At 42.8% G+C, this 12,475-nt stretch overlaps 1 protein-coding gene across 1 annotated transcript in view; it reads left to right on the top strand.

The window, feature by feature from the left end:
- Window positions 1-389: 389 nt before the first annotated feature.
- The window catches only part of CD2AP (CD2 associated protein), an 86,016-nt gene continuing 73,930 nt past the window's right edge, over window positions 390-12,475 (top strand). The window contains exon 1 of the mRNA XM_059829906.1: window positions 390-414. Coding sequence (XP_059685889.1) covers window positions 411-414 — 4 coding nt within the window. The 5' untranslated portion in view covers window positions 390-410. The remainder of the gene's footprint in view (window positions 415-12,475) is intronic.

The following is a 12,475-nucleotide window of genomic DNA, read 5'->3' as shown; positions in this document are numbered from 1 at the left end:
GGAGGAGGGCCCTGCGCCGGGGGAGCGGGCGCTGAGGTGGGCGGCCCCGCGCGCCGGCCACACCTCCCCGCGCGGGGCGGGGAAGCAGCGATGACGTCACCCCGCCTGGCAACGGCGGCGCGGCGTGGAGGCGGTGGCGCTCGGCTCTCGCGGGATTTGGCGACCCCCGCCGCGGGCGGGGCGGGGCGGGGGCGGTGCCGCCGGTGCCGGAGCTCGCCTGAGGCGAGGCGAGGCGCGGCGGTGGCGAGGAGCGACGGGACGGGTCTGCGGCCGCCTCCGCCCCGGGCCGCCGGCGGCTCGGAGCAGCCCCTTTCACGCCCGCGGCGGCGCGGATGGAGCCGCCGTGCCCGGCTTGAGCGCGTCGGCGGGACCCGGAGCCGCTCCGCCGAGCCCGGGCGGGCGGGCGCAGCATGGGTGAGCGCGGCGGGGAAGGGCTGCCGCGGCGGGGGGCGGCGAGACCGGCCCCCTCTTCCCGCTCCCCCGGGGCCGCCTCCGCCGCCCTTTGTCTGAGGGGGAGGGCGCGGACCTGGGGTGCCCGGGAAGCGCCGCCGCTTCGGGGAAGCCCCCGAAATCCCCCGGGGAAGGAGCGTGGCTGGTGCCCGGTGCCTTCGCAGGGGGTGGGGGCCGCTGGAGGGGCCGGAGGAGCTGCCGCGGGTGCCCGGTCCCGGCGGGCGGGAGCTGGCGGCGGCAGGTGCCCGCAGGTGCCTGGGTAAACGCTGCCTGCTCGGCGGGACGAGGAGCGGCGGCGGCGCTGGGAGAGGCCGGGGCCGCTCCCTCCTGCCCGGCCTGTCCCGGGGGGCAGCGGCGGGGGCCCGGGGCGGGAGAAGGCGGGCGGCAGCGCTGGGGGTTACGTGGTTTTCGGTGGGGAGAGCGAGGTTTAAAGCCGTATAGCGAATCCTGATGCGGTGCTGGTTGGAGGGAGCTTGGTTGGAGTGGCTTGGTGAAGAGTAAAAGTTGTCCTGATTACATCTAGCCCTTTCAGATTTTTTTTTTTTTACCTAGCTTAAGTTTGAGCTGCGCCTTCACCCATTCCTCCACCAAGGTGTTGGCTTAAAAAAGCCAAGCGTACAATGACTCGAAGTATTTCTATTTTTGTAATGTGCCAGTTCAGGTTTACACTCAAAATAGTTGTACCGGGTCTAGTTTGTAACGTAAGAGCGTCTGTATGGGCAAGTATGAAAGCGTGACTTAAACACCATTCTTCAGAACCCTCGTTCCTTATCCAGAGTTCCCCCACTGGGCTCCAGAATGGCCCGTTGACCATTTTGTCTGTCTCGGTGACCTCCACTCGTATTGCACCCTTTGCTCTGCTGTCCTGTATAACGTCAGCTGCTTAATGTACTTCTGGAGGGGTGTGTGCGAGGGTGCGTGTGGCAGTGGCTTTTGTGCGTTGTGTGAAAAGGCGTGTGTGTGCTTAAGCTGCTGCGTGCAAACGTGCCGCGTTTGATGAGTGTGATTTAAGCTTTTTAAGTTGAAGCATACCTGGGTTTTGTATAGCTTTGCTGCTTCCCCCTGGTGCATAAAAAGAAGGGAAGAAGTGCGTGGTGTGCAGATCAAACGTGCAGTTAGTGAAGCGATACGTGCTCCTCCTGACTTGTGTTCTTCCTGATTCTAAAGACATGATTTCAGTGTTTTCATTTTAAGGAAAGTTGTCTTATTTGGTCAAAGCGCACTTAAAATGAAGTCTGAAAATATAAAGTGAAATTGGTGTTTTAAGTTCTGGTAGAAACCAAACTTTAAAGAACTCGCTTCTTGTGATTGTTCAGAATACGTAAGAATTACTGTTTCTTTCTTTTTGTGCTGCGTTGTCTTACTTGGAAGTGAGAAGTGTCTGCCCAGGTCGTTGTGGTGGCCTGTGATGGTAGTTCCTAAAGCGTAAAGGTTTAGTATGCTAATTAAACATTTTGAACTCAGGCTGTGTAATGCTGAAATGTGAAATACCTGAGGTTTTACATATGGTAAGTCTGGGTTATTAAAATTATTAGTATGCAGTTAGGAATACTGTATAAGACTGGTAATAAAGGACTGAGTCCAGTTTATGACTAATGATTATTATAAGACATTGTTTTATGTATTTTTTCCTTACCCTTCCTGAAGTGTGACTTCTTTCTCTGCCTCTTCTGGTTACAGTAGTGAAGCTTATTATTCCTGCTCCAGAGGCGACTGAATCAAGTGGGTGCATACACTCTGTGTCAAGTATTGTTATTGCATGGGTTGTTATAACCATAACAATTTGTGTGCAATGGGCAATTATAGAACTGTTTCTGCCAGAACGCTGGCAAACCTCTATAAATGATTGCAGAATGATCCCAGAGCCTTTGAAACAGATTTTCAATGAAGGTGGCATCCTTTATTCAAATTCTCAAGTGTTACTCTCGTGACCGAAAGTGGGGAGGAATGTACAGGGAAACATCTTTAAAAATAAGAGTGGAAAAAGAACTAACTGTAGTTTGCACTGCACTCCGCTATAATGACGTCATGGTAGAACTGGCTCTTGATAAGAGATTGTTTGTCTTTTATGTCAGCTTATGAAAGAGATTTTACATGCAAGAGGTATCTTGGAGGGGACTGTTGAGGTATCTGTTTGACAGACTCAAGGGCTTCTGAGATTTATGGAGAAGTAAGAACAGGGCAGTGTGACTCTAGGGGAACCAAAAGGAGAAGGGCAGAAATACAAAATGCCTTGGAACAGGTTCTTTTATGTTCTTGTGGTAGCTGGAAATTAATGTTGCAAGAGCACGTGCCATTCAGGCGCTTGAAAGATGGGGAGGAGGATGTTATCAGAGGTGACAAACACTAGACCATATAAAGTTACTAGTAATGCCCAGTTACACGCTTAAGCTCCATCGTTACATTTCTTTGCCTTCTATACTAGATTAATCATGTGGATTCAATACATGGCTCTACAAATAGAGAAATAGATTAATTGAAGGAAAAAAAAGTATTCATTTTTTTCTGGGGATGTTCTGGGGAAAAAACTTTATTTGACTGAATTATCTTTTTGCTGCCTTGGGTTGCTATCCACTTAGAGGGAGGTAGAGTTCCATGTATTGGTGCATTGTAACATCTGTCTGGTTTACTTCTATGGCTTAATAACAGATAATTTTCCTAATTGTAGTTGAGAAATGGCTTGAGTATAGAACTTGCACATTAACAGGGAGGTTGAGCTAAATTTGCAGTGTCCAACTAATTTTTGTATGGCTTCACAATTAAGAATGAAATATTCTAGCAACAGTTGATAAATTGCCACAGTGGTACACTGAAATCTACTGGACTTCTGTCAGTATCTTCTTAGCTATATGCATTTTCCCCCCCTTTTTTATTTCCAAAAACTTGTGCAAGCTTTGATTTGTGTTTCCCAGAAGTTAGTACATTTGAATTTGCTGCATTTTATCTCTAGAAAATTTTATAACTTTGGAATACTTTAAGAAGCCAGACATACTACTTCATTGCTAACAGAATGAGTATAAAAATATGTAAATATATTTGGTCTACAGAAACTATTTAGTAAGTTCATTGAACGTTAAGCTTCTGTGAAGCCTTTTGCTTTTTTCATCTTCATGTTGTCAACAGAAAAAATCTAGAAGGTTTTTGTAAGCAGAGTGAATACTTTTTTAACATATTGGGACAGGGACAGATTGTTTCAGTATTCAGTAGTAGTATTACAAGAACCAATTAAAACAGTACTTCAAGGTTTATTCTCTGATTAAAAAAAAAAAAACCAAAAAAACCCAAAACAACAAAAACCAACCCAACAACTCCCCCCCCCCCCCAGTCCACTCTGAACACCCCCAAACAAACGGGATAGGATAGATGAAGAGTCCTTCCGCTAGTATTTTTACCAAGAAATAAGTAAGATGTGATGTACAGTTGAACTTCATTCACAGTAATCTACTGAAGAATAAAATGACTTAATCAGAAGTACATGTTATTGCAACCCTTCTGTACCAGGGTACTTGACGAGCCTAATGTTGACAGACCAACTGTACTTGTACTGGCGATGTTGTGCAAAGTGCTTTCTTATTACCATTTTCTTTATTCTAAACAAAACTATAAGGGAAGATGATGGAAGGCTGACCTCTGGAAGAGAGGTGCCTAAGCTACTGGGAAACCAAATTACAAAAACTGGGGAGAGTTGATGGATATTGGGTTTGTGTCAAGGTGGAGGAGAAATCCCATCAAAAGGTGTTAGAGATTGTCAGCTGTGCTCTTTCGTTTTTTGTTTTTCTGAGTATGTAAAAGCTGCTGCGCTGAGTCCTGTCTGTGGGGCACATAGGGAGGAAAAGGATATGGAAAGCAGGTCTGTCATGAAAAGTTCTTTATTTTTTTTTTTAATAAAAACCCGTGGTCTGGCAATTAGTAATTTATGGACTTTCTCAAAGGTGTTTGTAGTTTCACCATCCCTTTTTTATAGATAGGGATGGACCATCAAGGACTTGTACAAAGGGGGACAAAGAAGAACGTGGCTCTTGCCCTCCACAACTACCTGTAGCAGTGAGAGTCCCTGTTCAGCATGAATGGGGGTGTGTGGGGAAATACGTCCTTTCAGTATGAGGTTTTTTCCCTAAAGCTGCTGCTTGTTCTTCCTGACTCTTTTGCATTTTTGAGAAACGGTGGATGCTTGTTTGGTGGTTTCACACTGAAAAGTCTCTCTACATCTACTTTCCTTGTGTACCTGCCATTCCGGGTGCTGGTCACCTTTACCGGATGGTTATTTTAATTTTGATAGCACTTTCGTCTTGTTGTGGAGAGATGTTCAGGACTGTGTATGATTTAAGACTTAAATCCATGCAGGGATGTAGTTATAATTACTGTCTTGGATTCCTTTGTTTTCCTAACAGTTCTTAGAGTTTTTGTTTCAGCTAGGTAGGATCTTCCCTTGAAGTGTCTTCACCTTCACTGGCCTTCTTCACTGCATTGTCTGCCTGTGTTAGTTTTTTTTGTCCCTTAGTGGGTTTTTGTTGCATAAACGTAGGAAACACTTGGTCGGCAGGCTGCACTATCTGGGGCTAAGCGAGGCGGCTGCCTGGTCTGTCCTGCTCTCGCTGTCATAGCTCTGCTCTTCCCGTCCATTTTGCTTCCTTGGAGGTGCTGTCACGTATGACTGCTGGTCCGGTATTTCCCTAATCCAGTTTCATAAAAATGATTTGTTAGGAAAGAGCAGCAATGAAAGTGCTTAAAGTGACTTAGGTCATCTTGACAGAAGCAGGTAAGTCGATCAGGTGAAATTTGTTGCTAGTGGGTCTGGGGTGTAGTGATTTCCAGCAGCTAGTCCAACCTGTGATTACCACCTGGGCACCTAAAACATGTTTCTGGTCTGCTACAGGTGTTTAGCCCTTTTCTTCTGTTCCTTTTAAGTTTGGTCATGTCTTTCTTTTTTAATGTAATCAAATTATTTTCAACTTTTTCTACCCTGACACCCTTCCATGAACGTTGCTTTTCTCTTCTACTCTGAATTGTGAATTTGCTAACAATCCAAAATGTGCCCCTCTCCCTGTGAAGCGAAAGCCAGTGCCTTTGTTGTCTCTTATCTACTTGGATGTGCAGTGATGAGAAATAGTTTCATGTAACTTTGTCGCTGTGATGGTGTGAGCGTAGCCCTGCTTGTGCATCACCCTTGGCTGTCCTGTCGCACTGGTTGTTAGCAAGGCTGAAGTACCAAAACTGCCTGTTCAGTCACCTCTTTTCTAGAGTGATCCCTTGCTACATTAAATAAAAATGTACCAAAGATTTAATTTTTACGCTAGCCTTGCTTTGAGCAGGATGTTTGCCTAGATGGACTCTGTAGGTTCCTCTCATCCTAATTTACTCTGTGTTTCTTAGCGTAAACTTCAATTCATTTGAATAATGTTGTGACACCAGCACAGCTATTTACTTTCTCGGAGTAATGCCAACAGGTATTTTTCGGTGGGATTATGTTTTATTGCCCTAGCCAATGCAGAATTGACATCCTTTATATAAAATCAATATGAAATGTTGCTTTTTTGAAAATCTTGAAGGAAGAAAATGAAGCATTGTAGGTATTTTTGAACAGTATGTCTGCATTTCCTGAAAAATTTAAGACCTGCCACTGTCAGAGTCCTAAATCAGACTAAAGGGGAAGTCGCAGTATGTGCTTGTCTGCCAAAGGAGTAAAATCTTTCCAGTTTTGGGGTATGGTACACTGGAGAGAATATAATATGAGGTCATTTAGAATATTAAGTTAACTTTTCTTAAAGGAATATCTATTGCCTGTGACATGCTCAAGGTATTAGGCAGGATTGCTTTCAGTGGCATAAATTAGAATCTAATATTTTGAATTATTAAAAAAAAGAACCATTTTCCTTTAATTTCAGCAATTTGCACAGTGCTGACTTGTGATGTTACAGGAGAGGGTTGCAGTTGGAACTCTCCGCTGAACTCTAGAGAAGGAAGCGGGATCTGTCTGCTTGTGAACCGTAGTGCTGAAGAGCTTTGCTACTGTAAACTTTGAGTTTAAATTTGACATTATTGTTAAAGAAACTAAAAATGAATTATCATCTTTATTGCTTCAACCAGATAAAGTATTATTTTAAATTATTTAAATGGATTAAGCTCATGCTGTTTTCTTAACAGTACCTAAATTGCCGTGAACATGATACTTTTTGACAGTAGAGGAATACGTAAATGGTTTTGGAATTAAGCAGTACTAGGCAATCTCTTTTTTTTTTAATTTCGCTTCTGCGACAGCTGAGTCTCAACTGCTGTGAATAGATTTTTATGGATTGGAGTTATTAATGATTTTTATTTTAGTTTTAAATTAAGAAGGCAGTTTTGCCCAAGTTCCTGGAAACTTGCCTGACTTACCATTTAAAGAAGACTCTAAGTCATCAGTTTCTACCTCTTGGATAAAATTACTAAGTGGTCAGTCTTAGTCAAATGTTTTTGACTGCATATGTAGCTTGATCTTTTTAAGCTGGCACTGAAATAAAGTCTCACCCTTCACTTACCTCTGGCTAGTGAGTATTGTCCTCTTCCCTTGCTTGTACGAGCTGAATCTTCTGAAACTTCCCTGTCCTCCTGGATTAGCTTTCAGCCAGGATGGCTCTCCAGAAACTGAGACTAAGCTCATGGTTGCAAAAAGAGTGAATGGAAGAAGAGGAGGATGAGGACGCTACTTACAGCGGTGTCAGCTGCAGCACATTTACGGCAGTCATCGAAGTCGTGCCTGATAGAAATTATTGTCTTCCAATTTTAGCTCTTTAGTTCAATTGTGGATTTATTGGAAACATAACGGTTTACCTTAATTCCACATAGTGTTTTTTTTTTTTCCCCAAGCATCATTATTTCTTCATTTTTCAGGAAAAATACAAAAGCAGAACAATGAAAGCAAACTTCTCAGAATGGTTCAAGTCATTTCTACCCAATGCATCTTTGGGACTGGGGGGAGAAAAGTCTCCATCTTTGCTGCCTGAAGAAATGAAACCGCTAGTTTCATGAAGTTTTCACCTTCTAGTGAAGGGGAATCACATCACTTAACTCTGAACTTGTATTTTTAGTTATGAAAGGATTTAAGGCTGCTTTGCATGTAATCTCTCTTCTCCTGAAGTCATCCTGTGGGTGCAGTTTCACACTGTGCTTTAGCAGAGATAACTTAATGCTGCTGCCGAAAAGGGCCAGAGCTTTGCTATGCCTCTTCCTGGCTTGTCATGGCTCTGGTGGTTGTGAGCCTGCGGTGTGAACTGATAAGCTGGCTGGTGTGGAAGAAACTATTGTGCCAGGTTTGCCATCCTGTCAGCAAGCTGAATGGCCTTACTCTGACTGCACAGTCACTAGCTCCTGCGCAAGAGAGTGGATGGGACTGTATTTCAGGAGCCAGGGGAGGGAGAGTGTTTCTTCTTTTTCCATTTTGGCCTGCAGTTACTTTGCACTAGATCCAAGCTGAAATTTCATAAGTTGCTTCTGAATGTCTATATTAATTGCTCCCCCTAAGTGTTCATGATCCAGCAAACTGATTCTTTCACAGCTTTCTTGTTCCTGATCTTTAAAATGCTTTTTTAAACTCTGTCATCCTCCTCCATCCATTTTAAGCCAGCCAAGTGGCCTTTTTAAACCGTGCCTCTAACTTGCATTCTTTTTTTTATTGGTTTAATAATACCTTTAAAGAGAAAATAATCCTAAACAGCTAGAACTTGTTATTGAGGTGCTTTTTGTATTTCTGTGGGTTTTGGTTGTCCTCAGTAATGTGTATGTTTTGAGAAGACTGAGCAAAGTATGTTTTTTAAAAAAAAAAGTGTGCCTCTGTCCTTCTATATCCATTTTCTGTACTCGGGCTGAACTTTAATGTTCCCATCACTTAAATGCTTTTATGGAATTTGTCTTATTTAGTACTGTCATAAATCAATAAATGCAAGATTAACTAGAATAAGCCCGCCTAAAACTTAAGGTAAATTATACTGCTGTTTGCACTCATTTTAACATCTGACAGTTTCTATCGGGGAAGTTACTATTAGAACAAATTGCCAAGGGAAGTGCTAGATCCATCATTTCTTGATATGGTCAATCCTGGTCAATCCCCTGGATGATGCCCATATCAGTGTGTTCTTTAATCTTCCCTTTTGGCAGATTTAGTGATCATGTGTCCATGGGATGATCTAGTTCAAGACACTGGCCAGAGTTGAATCCAACTGGAAGAGAACCAGCTGGCTCATTTGGCAGCAAACTAAACCGGCACACCCTGGAGCAGCACAACTGTGAGACCAGTACAGGGGAAGAGACAGCGGTATGGGAATGAGTAGGGAGAGAGCATGCAAGGTCACTCCTTCGTCCTCACATTGTTGGATTAGGTGTAAGAAACTGTATTGTCTGCAAATGACTAAAGCAACTGTTCCTGAAAAGCAGAGCCTGTCTCTTTGGTTTCCTAAGTGGTTAAGTAAAGAACTTTCTTTTGTTCAGAGTTTTTAGTACAAGACTTCACAAATTTAGCTAGCTTTGCAAGCTGCCTGGGGGGTGTCAGCAGTTTCAGATGACTGTCTGAAGAGTGGGCCATCAGCTGTTTGTCTGAAACATCAGTGTCCCAAACAACACTTCTTTTTGTGTTCATCTGAGGTAGTGCTGTTCTGAAGCCAGGTGAAATGAGATGCTGTTCTGAAGTCAGGTCAGTGGAAGTGCCGGGGGAAGTAAGTCTTTTGTAGACACGAGGACAAAAGCAAATATGTTAATCCCATACTATCACGGGTATGGTAGATAAGGAGACAGCAGATCTTTCAGGAAAGTGCAAACAGCAGAATATTGGCCTTTAATTAAGCATGAGCTATTATAAACTGTTCTGTTTTGCTCTTGAAAATCAAATATGGTGCTTTGTTTTCCTGATTCACACTATGTGTGGTACTGAAAATATACCTTGTTCTTCAGCCCAGGGAAGGAGAGTTTGTCTGTGAAGTGGAAGACCATAGTTAAAAACATTACATTAATGTCTTCACGTTTTGAGAAGCCTAAGTATAACAGGATCTGCTTTTACTGCATACCAGTATCTGTGTAAGGATGTAGTGTAGGGAAGCGGGGAAGTTGGAAGCTGTCTTGGAGGAAACCCTTTGCAGCTTGAGGAGAGCTTGAAGGCATTTCTTGCAACTGTATGTGCTGTAGGGCTGTATGTGAATTAACAGTGTGGTTGTTCTCAAGTAAAAGAGCAATTGAGAGTGCATGCATAAAATTGTTTCCTCTAATTTTCATGAGTTCATCATCTTACTAGATGCTTATTTTGTGGGAAGAGGGTTTGCTCTTTCAATCTTAATGCTGCATTCTTGCTGAGAGAGACTCATAAAATATATATAGATTGTAATGTAAATGGCTTCTAATGTGTAGGTAGTAGAAGAAAACCTGCCCTCGTAGATAACTGGTAAAAGGAAGCCTCTGGCTTGATGAATAGCAGATGAAATAAAGCTGTTTATGAAACATGAGATGTGCTTTTAGTAGAATAAGACACAGCCTGCCATCTCCATGTGGCAAGAAGACTATGCTGATTCCCTATCAAGACAGAGTTGCTGGATCTTGCTGTACGCTGCTGTATCATGATTTTGCAGTTCTGAGCAGTGTTCGAAGTGGTAAATCCTGACCTGTGTTTTTTAAAAAGCTGAGGTTATATTACTGATTTTTCTCTCCTCTTGATTTTACTTTTTTGTGTGTGTAGTTAGGTCACCAGGGTTGTGCCTGGTAGTTGTGAAATACGTAGGGACAGTCAAAAGGATTTCCTTTATGTTTCTGGAGTGCAACCTACTACTTCAGGCAAATGTGTTGAGAGCAGTGGAGGTGAGGGTTAGCTTTCTATGAACTTGCGTTTGGGTGCGCTGTCTCCTCACCACAGCAACTGGTATCCCTTGACCCAGACAGCTTTTTGTAACCTCCCGTAATGCCTCTGCTCTCTCCCAAATTCTTCAAATACCTATCATTCTGTGTTACTATCAATTAGCTGTGCAAGACACAGCACATGCTGTAGCAGCTTCCAAGCTGCATATTTGGTGATTAGCCAATCATCAGGTTAAAAGAGCAGGAGTGTTGGGGCAGTGCTGAAGTCTTTTCCTCAGGGAGGACTGTGATTTGGGTGCTTCAGTGCTGACTCTGCAAAGAAAAAAAAAAAGTACAGCTCTTATTTTTGAGACGTTACTCTTCTGGCATGTTTCAACCAAATGGGTGTACAGGGGAAAAATTATTGGGAGCAAAGCAGGAGGATAGGCCAATAGGGACGTTCATGCAAGCCTGGTTTCTTCAAGTGCTCAAGATTATGTTCAGGTACCTACAACAACCCCACAGTGAACGAGGTGGGGATGGTGGATGCGCTGCAGTAGTACTGGGGGAATGGGCCAGCGGGAACCTCCTGTGGTTCCAAAAAGACAAATGCATAATCCAGCATCTAGGAGGGAACAACCTCGCTGTCTACCAGGTAGCATGAGCAGGATAGTAGCTAGCAGGTCATGAGAAGTGGTTGTTCCCCACTACCTGGCTTTTGTGAGGCTGTCTCTAAAATACCGTGTCCAGTTTTGCTCCTCTTTTCCCATAAATGCAAGGGGGATGCCAACAAAGGGGAGAGTTGGGTGTGGTTAGGAGGCTAATACATATAGCGTGCAAGAAGTTGGTCTGGCCTGGAAAAGAGAAAGCCATACTGTCCTTGGAGGCACAGTGAAAAAATGTAAATCGATGGCTCCAAGTTAGGACAACAGTAATTCCTATTGAATACAATGGGGAAAAATTATTATGAGAATTGAGTACCAGAAAAGGTGCCCGGGGTGGCTGTTTTATTGCCATCCCTTGAAGATTTTCAAAATTTAGCTGGATGGTGCCTTGAGTGACCTGATTTGACTTTGAGGTTAGCCTTGCTCTGACCAGTTTGGAGTAAACTACCTCCAGAGGTCCTCTCAAACTTTGTTTTTCTGTGATTGGAAGTATTGCAAGACATGCAGGTTTAAATCATAGTCTTGATAAGATATGCTTAAATCCTTCTAAATTCAAGTTACAAATGGATGTTTAAAGGACTCGATCTCCTAACTTTTAGAACATAATCTAGCTAATGAAGCAATTTTATCTCCTTTAAAACTATCTGATTGAGATTGTAGGGTGCCCTTGAGCATTTGTGGCTTTTGTAAAAATCCTTTGCATAAGGATTTATCTCTGTGCTTTTCAATCAACAGTTCAGTTTTTGTATTGACTAAAACGTCCACACTAAAAAGTAAATTAACTTTATTAATGCCATAATTAGTATGGACCGTCCTGACAGCATGAAGTCAGATAGGAACACTTGTCCCTGTTTTAATGTTAAGCATATTTTGTGGTTTTTATAAGATCCCAGACTGGGACGATTCAGACTATTGCATCATGCCTGTTTTTAAAGATGAGGGGAACACTTTGTGCATGCGCCAAATGATGCTTTTAAGTTTCCATAAGTTTATTTCAAAGCCAGATTCTTGCCATGTTTGCAGAAATACTAATTGTCATTCTGAATTAGACACGTGCCAAATTGTAGGCCATCTATCAAAGCATTTTTGCTTTTTTTTTTTTAGAGCGTGAAAGGAGTTTTCTTTTGGTTTAAACCCAAAAGGCTTTCAGAGATTTTCTTTTTTTGTAACTCATGAATTTGTAACCTGGAGCTATGATCATGCTGTCTTTTTTGGCTAGAAGCATCCTGAAAAAAATCTGCAGGAGGAGCTGAAGCTTCTATAGTAACATAGGGTCCTGACATTGAAGAAAGGAAACTTCATGTAATTAAAATACAGATTTTTTTTTTTTTTTTTTAGGTGGGGGGGATGACTTTGTAAAAATAATTCTAGCTAAGATAACTAACAGTCTTCAGCTTCAAATGTATTTTAGTGAACTAATTATCTAGTGGAGTTTTTAAGGCAAAAAGTCTATAAAAATGGTGTTGACCCTGTGGTACTTCTACTGCTTATTTGGTGCTTTGGTTTTGAACTAAATCTAAATGAGCTATGATCTTTTTGTTCTTCAGAGCTTTATGGCATGGCTTTGT

The sequence above is a fragment of the Gavia stellata genome, chromosome 2 (genome assembly GCF_030936135.1).
Source record: "Gavia stellata isolate bGavSte3 chromosome 2, bGavSte3.hap2, whole genome shotgun sequence".
In the NCBI taxonomy this organism is placed as follows: Eukaryota; Metazoa; Chordata; class Aves; order Gaviiformes; family Gaviidae; genus Gavia; species Gavia stellata.
This window is presented reverse-complemented; position numbering and strand designations above follow the sequence as displayed.